This window comes from Mya arenaria, chromosome 9, assembly GCF_026914265.1.
Source record: "Mya arenaria isolate MELC-2E11 chromosome 9, ASM2691426v1".
Lineage (NCBI taxonomy): Eukaryota > Metazoa > Mollusca > Bivalvia > Myida > Myidae > Mya > Mya arenaria.
Window position 1 is genome coordinate 5,692,588 of NC_069130.1, and position 12,379 is coordinate 5,704,966.

General features: G+C 31.4%; 1 protein-coding gene across 3 annotated transcripts in view; it reads left to right on the forward strand.

Annotated features, from left to right (window-relative positions):
* Positions 1-12,379, forward strand: part of LOC128245448 (zinc finger protein castor homolog 1-like) — a 34,520-nt gene that overhangs the window by 6,742 nt on the left and 15,399 nt on the right. Inside the window, exons 1-2 of one of the 3 annotated variants that reach the window (XM_052963601.1) lie at positions 559-744; positions 4,243-5,638. In XM_052963601.1, coding sequence (XP_052819561.1) covers positions 4,396-5,638 — 1,243 coding nt within the window. In that variant the 5' untranslated portion in view covers positions 559-744; positions 4,243-4,395. Of the gene's footprint in view, positions 1-558; positions 745-1,991; positions 2,128-4,242; positions 5,639-12,379 lie in introns of those variants that run through there. The other 2 variants (XM_052963602.1, XM_052963603.1) reach the window with 2 other exon arrangements.

The following is a 12,379-nucleotide window of genomic DNA, read 5'->3' on the forward strand; positions in this document are numbered from 1 at the left end:
ATTTTGGTAAACTGCTTTGAATGAATAATGCTAACGTGACCATGCACGATTGGAAATTAATTCTTCAAGATTGATAAAAAAAGTTAAAGCTAACAAAAAATGGTGTTAAAAAATTCATTTTGGTTATAAAGAGATAAAACTTTTTTCTGCATTTGATATAAAATATGCATGAAAATAAATGCATTGCCTTTGTTCGTTATAACGCCTATCAATGTTGATAATTTTAACATTGATTAACTTTTCTTTTGCCATAGAAAATATTGAAACCTGTATTTCATATTAAACTCCATAATTCTAAAAGCTTATAGAAAGAGAATTCAGGTTTTTTGTGGATTTTGAAAGAAAAATCAATGTTATAAAGCTAGGATTATAATGGCTTCGATTTATTGGTATATATCAACTTTACAACGTATTTCTTCTTGCTTTAAAATCCTTTTGAAAATCTCTTGGTGATTTATAATTTATATATAACACCGCTTAATGAAATATAGTGGTATGTATCCTTTAGCAACCTAAGTATAAAACAAGGGTTAAACTGTATATTTAAGATATATATATCTGCCACTGCCAATAGGTAGTCTTGTGCTTTTGAGATATATTGAAGTATAATCTCAAAACGCAGAATTTGCTCATTTGGACATCTGGTTGGGACATGTTTTTATTGTTGAGACTTTTAGCTATTTAATGAATTTTGTAAACAGATAAAACTGTTTAAAGTCATCGGACTTGACAATCCTAGAATGCGTAAGTTTAACTTATTATTTTTTCTTCTTAGTCAATTGATTCATTCTGTAAGTGGTGGGGATTATTTTGTGAGTGTAAAAATGTACTCTTTTCTTTTGATTTAATATTTGATTGATTTCTACAATGTTTGAGTGATGCTGTTTATGAGCTATAATGCTGAAATTTGTTTAGAAAATAAGATAAATATTTTATGTGTTCAGAAATGAAATAATGTTTTGGATGATATTATAATTAAGTATAGTTTGGAATGGGTTATGGTTTAATATAATGATGATGATGATGATGATGATTGATTGATTGATTGATTGATGATGATGATGATGATGATGATGATGATGATGATGATGATTGATGATTGATGGTTGGTGATGATGGTTGGTGATGATGATGATGATGATGATGATGATGATGATGATGATGATGATGATGATGATGATGATGATTGATGGTTGATGGTTGGTGATGATGGTTGGTGATGATGATGATGATGATGATGATGATGATGATGATGATGATGATGGTGGTGGTGGTGGTTGTGATGATGATGATGATGATGATTGATGATAGTGATGATGATGATGATGATGATGATGATGATGATGATGATAATGATGATGATGATGATGATGATGATGATGATGATGGTTGACCTGCCCTTAATATATCTAATAGTTATTTGATCCTGCTTTTAATACATAAAAATAAAAAATAAATATCCAAGAAATATTTCTTAGAATAAGTGTGTTGTCTTGTAGTCCAATAAGAAATATGTTTTTTTCAAGAACATATTTTTCCAAATTAAAAGGTTTCTCTCTAGCTGTGACAAGTATTGACTTTCCTGCGAATTTATGAAGATTTTACCAATAAGTATTGAACAGCAATTATTCAGGTAACAGAAATTTAAGTTTTGTACATAAAACTCTGGCTGTCCTATAGAAAGTTGATGGTTACGGGGAAAAGGATTGATTTCTGGTAATTTCATTGTTCATTCCATTCTAACCCGGCCAATTGTTATAGCAACCGGGTATTATTTATGCATGCTTTTCATGGAATCTGATCGGGGTTGTCATAGCGATACCAAATTTTCTCAGGTAAAGGTGCGTTATCCCGAATCTTAATTGCAAGAGTCCCGTCGTTTTCGGAAACATTCTATTAAAGTGATAATTGGAATCGTGCACTGTCTTTGATTACTTGAGTGACTTGATTGAATGGTGTCAATTATTATTTTTAACTAAGATTTTTGCAAAAAAAAATTTTTTTCTATAATTCTCTTATTGGACATTTCCGTGTTTGGTCATGAAGTTTTAAGTATCTGCAAACTTGCTGGTGTTGGGATGAAAGTGTTAGCTGTTATGCAAAGATAGTTTGGATTTTACAAGTCGGGTCAGTTTTACAAAATGTTTGTCTCTTTTTTTGTAAAATAAAACTTTTGAATGCATTTGTTTATAAAAAACGGAAAAAGTTTGTTTTTTCATATAATTTAAGTCAAGTTTAAAGTTCTTAAATTGTTTGCAATATTATCAAGATTAAGTGCTCTTTCATATGCACAATGTTGCCAATTATTCTAACAGGATATGTTTTATGAAATAATCGAAAATTCATCGGAAATTAACTTGAAAATACTAGTTCCTAAGTAATTGACCGAGCATTTAAATAGTTTTCTTATTTAATACATAGTTTGGGAACACAGTATTGGTATTTTAGACTTTTTTTATTATGTTACTTATAATTGTAGTGATTTATTGTATCATATTAAACAATTGGTAATCCAGTACATTTTCGAGTGTTGTCCGCCAATATTTGCCTAATAATTATTTAATCAATGGTTTTTCTGTCCAGGGATGCTCAATAATAGTTTAATCACATTCTATTATACTTCTCCGATTGTCAAGCACGGTATCAGCTCGCCACTCTGATCGGTGTTTAACGTTTTCAATTATCTCTTCTGTTTAATTTTCCAATTAAGGCTAACATTGGTGCACGGGCGCTTTAAGGGTGTTTGCTGATAACGGAGATACAGACCGCTGGAAATCACAGAAAATGAGATTTTCAGCTTTTTGAAAGAAAAGATAATAATTATCATAATTGTTCACTCCTAATTTGTTATAAATGGCTCTTCATTAAGGTAATTGAACATGCAGACAAACTAAAAGTTGTTTTTAACAAAATGCTTATTTAGCAATTATTTTGGTCAGATATGTCAAGATTTTGATATACAATTTACCAAGATATTAATATACAACTTACCAAGATATTAAGATAGGTTTGTACCAAGATATATTCAAAAACAAGCATAGTATTAAATGTAATTGAAAATTATTTTACATGATTTAATATAAAAAATAAAAACAGTTTTAATTGAAGTGTATATATGTACATTGAATATGTGGATATATTTATATATATGTTGGTGATTTGTATACCAAATACATTTGTGACGTTGCATAAAGAGCTGTTGAAAAAAGAGTCATCTTTTCGTCGTATCAAAAATTATGATGACAATATCTTGTAAATGGGATTTTATGACCAAATTTTCAAAGAGACCACGTTTCTGTAGCCAGATATGTCAAATGTTCACATCTAATAAAAATGTCATTTTTCACTAATTTTACATAATGTTAATGTGATGTTCCTACATTTTCTTTGTTTTAATTTCTTTGATGAAAAAGCGGAATCATAGTTCATTTTTTAATCATATTTTATGTCGATATAAGCATATTATTCATTAACAGGGAAGTTTCAGGATTGTTAACATATCCAGTGTTAATTGCTCTTTATTAATTGTCAAAGATAATAGATTTACAATGTAAAGTATGGTCTGATGTTAATAAATTATTGATAAGGTTACAAATATAATGCAAGCAAACATAATTTATTGGTTAATGTGAAAGCTTTCATTGGTATTTTACAAATAAAATCTGCTGTGTATGTTGAAAGTCTGGCTCAGGTTCGACTGATTCTTTTTGATTTTTTTGCTATGCAAGCACAGTATCATGTGTTTATTAAGAAACATATTTTTTCTTCTTTGTGAAACAATAAGGTCTCAGGTTTTTGCATCTTTGTGAAAAAATATGGGCTCAGTGCTATTCATCTTTGTGAAAAGTTTTTTTGCATCCTTGTGAAAAGATAAGGTCTTAGTTTTTTGCATTCATCTGAAAATATAAGGTCTTAGTTTTTTGCATCCTTGTGAAAAGATAAGGTCTCAGTTTTTTGCATCTTTGTGAAAAGATAAGGTCTCAAATTTTTGCATCCTGTGAAAAGATTAGGGCTTAGTAGTTTTTTTGCATCCTTGTGAAAAGATTAGGGCTTAGTTTTTTGCATCTTTGTGAAAAGATAAAGGCTCATTTTTATGAACTTCTTGAAATCATTATAATAAAGAAGTGATTGAAAAAACTAATTTTTTTGTTATGTTATATCTGTTTCAAAAATTAACATCGTTAAAAAAAAGTTTTTGTTTGGTTCAGTATTTTATATAGTTATATTTTATTCTATTTTCAGGGGCAGAAACCAGAGGTGCAACTCTTGAAAGGGGCAGCCACTCTGGATAACACCCAGCAGTTTAGGAAAGAATGAAAAAGGGAAGTAACTGGATCTCATTTCAAAAAGTTTGAAATATCTTGTAAATGAAAACTGAACTATAAAGGAAACATCATGGCTCACATCTATAAAAGAAAACTCGGGAAACTTGATGCCATCTGTGCCAAGTTGAAGCTGAACTCGTCACCAGATTCTCCAGACGAAGAAAAAAGTCTAAGTAACAGTATTGTGAATGGAGAGGAAAAGGAAAACACGGTAGATAGAATTGAGACTGCAGTAGCTAGTTCTAATATTAATAACAATATCATTGGGAAGGAAGATTTGAACAACACAGAAACTGAGATTGATAATACTCAAGAAGACTCAAACAGTCAAGCTTTAGATTTCACTATTAAACCAAAGCTTAACATAAACATAGGTGACATAGGTGACGAAAATGACTCATTGGATCAGAGAAATGATGAAAAGAGCACAGAAAATGAACAGCCAGAAAATACAAACCAATCATCAAGTTCGAATAGACGAAAACGGAAAGCTGCTGTGCCAAGAAGTCTTACTCAGGTAAAAGACTATTATGGTCATCTTGATGAAAAGGACGAGCTTGCTGAGTACGAAATAAACAATCTTAACACCAACTTTCCCCCAGAGGACTATGAAGATGAGCGCAACACTAGTGGGTCTGGTCGGGAATCTTTATCAAGGTCGGTTAACGATGGCAAGTCTTCACCTCAACATTTGAACCATTCCAAATCATCCACTGTCTCAAGTCTTTCAAAAGAGTCCACCCGCAGTCGTCTTTCCTCAGAAATAGATCCTAGTCATACATCAGCCCCATTGGACCTGAGTCTCAGTAGCCGGCAGAGTCGGTATGATGAAGACTCCGCTCAGGGTGATCTCACAAGCGACGATGAAAAAAACGGGGGATTTTCAGACAATGAGGATGACGATTTTTTTAATCCGGACAGAAATCTAGTCATAGATGAAAGTAGAAATAGGGCCATAAAGCAGGGAAATGCCCCCTCAATGGGGTTTGCAAGTTTTCATGGTGTGAGTGGGGAAAATAATACCCCACTGAAGGACTTTGCAGAAAATACAATGAATGAACTTATAAGCATGTATTATGGAAACTTTGGTGGCAGCGGGGAACCAAGCAAATATCTACAACAGAAAAACATGAAAAGCCTTTCACAAAACCAAGGGCTCTCTCTGTGTGAGAACTCTCTCTCTTCAGCCAGTAAATCCAGTTTTCAAATACCACCAATGAGCAGTGGGGATGAGGAGTCACATGATGGATTTCCACCAATGAAAGGCATCTATGCAAACTATGTGAATTCAGCTGGAGCTCCACCAAAATCAGGTAGCTATTTTGTCCTTTGTTAAAATCACAGGCAGATTTTGTTATTTTTCCACTAGGAAGGTAACCCTTATGGATACATGTAAATGATGACCCTTTATTGCCTTTTCTTGCCAATTTTTGTTATATATGCTTAAATGGCCTCAGATTCTGAGTTGAAGTCAAAATAATTCTGTACTGTGCAGTAGGCAGGAATGTTTTGAATGCTTCAACTTCTTACTTTGCTACAATTTTTCAGTTGATATTTTCCTAATGTTTTGTAAATGCAACTTAACTTTATAGCATCTGAGAATGAATGGGTGGGAGGGAAATATGTGTTCTTCATTTATAAGGTAAAACATTCTGTCCACTCGAAGTTTTGAAAGCAGCACTCTCATGAATTGACCATTTTAAAAACCTTTTTCTATTTTCTGTCTTTGAATGAGCCAATCTTTGCATAAATATCTGGGACGGTATAATATAAGACTGATGACAAAATATCAGATCACAGTTTTTAATAATTACGTTAGCAAATTGAAATTTTGTGGGTAAAAGCCTTAAAAAATGCATTTTTCAGCATAAAGCTTCAAGTTTTAAACAGAAATATGAAAACTGCGATCTGATCTTTTGTCAGCAGTTTTATATCACTGTTTCTCAGACATTTACCCTTTTATATAGTTTTATTCTAGGACAAAAAATTAAAACAGTTGTCAAAACGGTTCATCTGTGAGAGTGCAGCTTTAAATAGTGATTGTCCTATAATGCTTGCTAGTGTACATGTACTTATTTTATTTATTGCCAGATAATAATAATAGATATTTAGCATTGTTACTCAGAGAAGTTTAAATATTACACATTACTTGATTTTGAAAGGGAAGTCTTTTAATTTAATTGTGAAATTAATACTTTTGTTTGCTTTCTTATTCTCTTATCATATCAGGTTCTCAAATTCAGACTTGTTTTGTGTGTATTCATTATTATTTTACCCTGAATATACCTTTTAATGACTTTCCAAAATAATGATATGAATTAGGATCTTTTGCCAAATTGCTGAGCGATCGTTTTTCTGTAAATCGAACCTTTTGAAAATTATTTTTGTTCCAACTCCATGCTTCATATTGAATTTTCTGTTTGAACTGATCGACTGTTAAGTTATGCATACTTGTCTTTAGCTAGTTGCTATGGAAATGTATAAACAAACGTATACTTTTGTATGCATAATATGTTTAATCTTTTAATAAAACCCAATAGTATTTACAACATTTTCAATAGTTTAGGCAAAAATTGTTCCTATCTTAAAGAAGTTCAAATTGAAAAACTTGGCAAAATGCTTAATATCTGATCAATAACTAGATTTATTCTTATATTGACAAAATTTGTAATCCATATGTCATAAATAATTCTTTTCCAACTACCATTAGTATGCAAAATGCAAGCTTGGCTCTCAAAGTCTTTTTATCATAATAAATAATAATTTTGCAAGATTCTTACAAGGCAGTCGGATCTTACAGTCTACCTATAAACACTTAGGATGTCCTTAGAGATTATTTTATTAGATGAAAACTTGGTTAAAGATTTCTGGCCATAAATATGAAAAACTTACTTCATGTGCTTTTGTTATTTGAGTGGAAAGGGAAGGAAAATTAGCAGAAAAACCTCTATCAATAATATTATTGTAGATTATGGCATTTCATTTCTTCCTTTTTATACTTCTTTTTTTGGTTGGGGGTGGGGGCTGTTTTTGGTTGGGGGTGGGGGCTGTTTTTGGTTGGGGGTGGGGGTTGGGGGTGGGGGCTGTTTTTGGAAGATGGCCCATTCCTGTCAAGTTGGGAACTGTTAAAAAAAACTGTTAATGAAAATTAGGAACCCAATAGAATATTACAATGAAGTTAAGGTGAGGGGACTCCTTCAAGAAGATATTTCCACCTTCAGTATTTGCATAATCATCACTTAATTTGTTGGTACAGTTAATTTATTCCAAGGTAATTCAGTGATTTGGCTCAGATTTCTACTGTTTCACACTAGCACTATTTAAGTCCCGATTTACAGTTTCTGTTACATATAGTCATTCAAAGAATGATAGTTTAGGGAATATCTAGCATTTTAATGATAGCTACATCCATCAGCTAGGGAAATTTGAAAAAATATGGGAAAGAAGCAAAAACATTAAAAAAAGGTTCCATAAGGTTGTCCAAAGGTAGAAGAGTAAAGCCAAAAGTGGTCAAGATCTTGCTGATCCAGGGCAAAAGATTTTAAAACATGAAACCTTTGATTGTATGGGTTACACAAGTGGTTAGTGCACTCGCTTCTAATGGTGTGACTCCTGGCCTTTGGGTATGTGCCGGTTTGGTCGGTTTGGTTGGTAATGCACAAAGCTGGACCTGTGAGCTTTGCCCCGGTGACCTTCATTTCCCCCCGCAACAGAAGACCACACTCTAGGGCAACATCATGCCAATGATAGTGACTTAGCATAAGTGAATACAAGTTATTTTACATTTGTTGTAAAATAAATAAAGTTTCAACTAAACCTTGAAAGGATGGGACCACCTTGGTTGACTTAGTTGCTAGTAAAAGAATACTTGTAGAGTTAGATATCGTGATTGTATTGGAAGCTCCAAAATCATTCAAAATTTCATTAAGGGCTAATTGTCCGAGGGTTTTCTATGTTAATAATTTGGTGTGGAGGGTGGAGGGGGGGGGGAAATTTGAGGACAAAATCCATGATTTGTTTGTTCTTTTTTGTTGCCTTTCATACTAGCTGTGTTAGTGACTATACAAAGGTAATTACTTTAAGTCTCCTAAAATTATAAATGTACTATTTTACTGGATTTTATTCAGGTACACAGCTTTTTGAGAAAATAAGTAAAATAATCATGATGATGAATACATTGAATTTTCTGCGACGAGCAAACTTGTTATAACAAAGACAAAATAAAGTCTTATTCTGATTTAAATGAAAATATTCATGTCAATGTTTGAAGTAGATAAATTTGTGGCCTTACATAAATTTGTTATCTCGGCTATGGTTTGATTTTCGCTTTTTCATGTAAATAAAATGAAATTTGCATATACACGTATATACATGAAATTAAGATAGACTTATTTTGAAATGTTGCCCCACCAGTAGATAATGATGATTGTTATTTTGATAAATCGCTACATCAGGAAGTTTCTGATTTATTTGCTATAAAGATATATTTATTTTGTAAAAAAATAAATATGCTATTGATTATGCAATAATTAATTCACTTTCTTAATATGGGATTCTAAGTAAATTAGAAATTGATGTATATATAACCTAATTTTGTATGCAATTTGAGTATAAATCATTTGAATTTATGACTCATTAATTCCTATCATGAATAAAAAAGAAAATATTTTATTTTTGAATAATTAAACACTATATATCTAAGGAGTTAAATTGATAAATGCAACACTTGTCATAACTTTTCTCTAAGTTTGGGTTGTTAGATTGATTTTGCATTAATAGGAAATCTTTTTGAATGTTTGTATTATAAACTCAAAATAATGGTATTGAACTAATCAATCAACAAATAACGCTAAATGATAGAAAAACAGAAGAAAGCTGAATGGAACGTTACCACATTGATTATTTTATTTGACGTCTTCATTGGAAGAGAAAGATCTATATAAATTATTAAGCACCTTTTGAAAGAATGTCCGACATCAATTGTTTGCTGCCATGGCAACAGGACGTTCCAATATCAAAATTTATTGATATTTACACAGTTCACTGTTTTTGGAATCGATGTGTCCCGGCCTTGTCAATATTTTATTTGATTGTTAAATTAAACAGGTGATGACCTAAGTGTTGCTACGGCAATACAGTGATCGATAAGCGATCAAGATTCTGTATTGTTGTCATATTTCATCTCACAACCGTTCAATTAAATTTTCCTTGCAGTTTGTTGACATGCATTATGAAGTATTTAACTAGAGACTGATTAATGAAATCAAGGGTGCATTGATGCTTTACTTCAATCCATTCCCTGCTTGGGGAAGGTATTTCATAGTGATTTTATTTGTCATTTACTGCTACCTAAATCTTAAAAACATGGTCAAAAGTGAAATTGCAAGTGTAATTTTATTAGCTGTTTTTCCAAGTTAAAAGATGAGGCCTTTTATTATTGTTGTCATCATCAGCGAGGCGTTGGTGTCGTTGATATCTTCGGCATGTTTTTTTTTTAAAATTTTTAACTTTCTTACTTAAAAACTGTTACTCGACATTTTAATTGGTACATATTTTGCCTAAGACAATACAAATGCACAGCAAGGACCTGAAACTCTGGCTTTAATAATTGCTGAGTTATGTCCCTTGTTTAAATTATAAAATCAACAGAGAAGCGTTGATGTTTGCTCCGCTGTATTCTTGTTTTTCTACATTGTCAGCTATGTTAAATATCAGTAAAAAAATAACTCTAAGAAAAAGATCTTTTATGAATAAGCAAAAAACCAGACATGGGAAAAAAAATCCTGATATTTCTTGGATCAAAATAAATTTGTTTCATGTAAATTGCACCTGTCATTTTCCCCTAATAAATTGCAAACAATTGGTTCAAGACCTGATCTGATCTCCTTAGAAAACTAGAGTTGTCAAGTTGCCATGGAAACTGTCAATCAGAATTATTGGTTAAAACAGGTATTTACGGAAATCGTTGGTGTCCCGATCAATGAACCAGCCATTCTGGTAATTTCCTTATTGTTGAAGTGTTTTGTAACTTTTTTTTTTATATTCATAGAAATCGTTGAAAAATTCTTCACACGGTATATTTTTTACGTTTTATGCAGTCAACATTGACAAATATTCACAAACTACCCCAAAAAAGTTATTAAAAAAAATTCTTTTTCTTTGCGATCTCTTAAACATCTACTGCGCAAAGAAAATATTTCACATCAACTCGAGGTTCAAATTTGCGTGATGTCACATTAGGAAAAAAATGAGCGGAAAAAGTCTCAACTCGTTTATTTTTTCATTGTTTTAATGTCATGAATAAATCATGTTTGGAACATGAATAAACAAGACTTTTGTCCCTTTCATCTCCCTCATAGGCAGTTAAAACTCAAACTTTTGTCATAAAATTATAATTTATACCGTAAGAGCTACAACGGGCTGTCCACGTTTTATTTTGCTTTTGTAAGAAATAGCCAAATTAACATTTCCTTCCGATGTATTTTTGGTGATTAACACGTTTTTGTTTTGTTTGATGTAAAAAGTGAGACATTTGGAAAAAAGAGCGACATTTATTTTATAAGATGTTAAGTATTTAATATCTGACTAATTTCATGGTAAATAATTAAGTGTAAAATTGACAAGTTATTTTTTCTTGTTTTTTTTAAAGCCTCCAAGACATATATCGGTTTCAGAAAATTGTAATAAAGATGGAAAGATTGGTTTACAAAGAATAATCATTAAATTAAGCAAGATTTTTTTGATTGATTATATAACAACTATTATATTTCTCCATCAAAATAATCTTAGATAAAAGTGATATTGTAGTACTTTTTTTGTTAAAAGTGCCCTTGAAAAATATTATTTTATAAGATATAATTTTTTTATATCCACTGATTAGTCAAGTAGTCTCAATTGAGTTAATTCAATACTCAGATACTTGCAAGGAGTTACCATAGCCAAATTTCTCATTGAAAAACCATATTGTCACGATTTGATCTCTGATTTCTGAGTTCCTTTGAACGTAACGTGCACGACTTGCATTTTAACACTAACTTACACAATACACTTTTGTTTCAAAGCATTTCCTTAAATGTGAAGACGATCTGTTATAGAAGTAAATTTGCCTGTCAATCAAGATGCAATTCATCATTTTTGAATAAAAAGTTAATGTTCTGAAGAAAATCATAAATTTCAGTTTATTAAACTTAATATGCTAATAATTTTCTGACGGAAATGAAGAAACAGAAGGTTTTTTTCTTTATATAAGGCAAATTTTTGATAAAGATATTTCTGCATAAATATTACTAAGTAATTGTCAAGAAAATGGTTATAAGGAAGTTATTTTTATAAAAGTTTGTTAAATCTCTTAAAATTGGTTTTTGCTCAAGAATTATTAGCTATTTTCTGACATTTATTTTACAAAAGAACAAAACAAACACTTATAGCTACTGAATACTAATTACTCTGTGATTTTGATTGTTTAATGAGGAATAATAATTTAAATGAAATTATTAACACAGATACGCAGTTTCAATGTCTATGTTGGGAATATCATGGGCATTGGTAGGAAAAGTTCAATGGTAGAAATATCAAGGCCTTTGGTAGGAATATCAAGGACTTTGGTAGAAATATCAAGGCCTTTGGTAGAAATATCAAGGACAATGGGAGGAATAGTTCAATGGTAGCGATATCAAGGACTTTAGTGGAAATATCAAGGATAATGGTAGGAATAGTTCAATGGTAGCGATATCAAGGACTTTAGTAGAAATATCAAGGACAATGGTAGGAATAGTTCAATGGTAGCGATATCAAGGACTTTAGTAGAAATATCAAGGACAATGGTAGGAATATCAAAGACTGGTAGAAATATCAAGGACAATGGTAGGAATATCAAGAACAATGACAGAGAAGTTAAACGGAAGGAATAATTCAATGGTAGAAATATCAAGGACTTTGATAGGAATATGAAGGTTAATGGTAGGAATATCAGGGACAATGGTAGGAATATCAAGGACAATGGTAGGAATATCACGGGCAATGGTAGGAATATCACGGGCAATGATAGGAATATC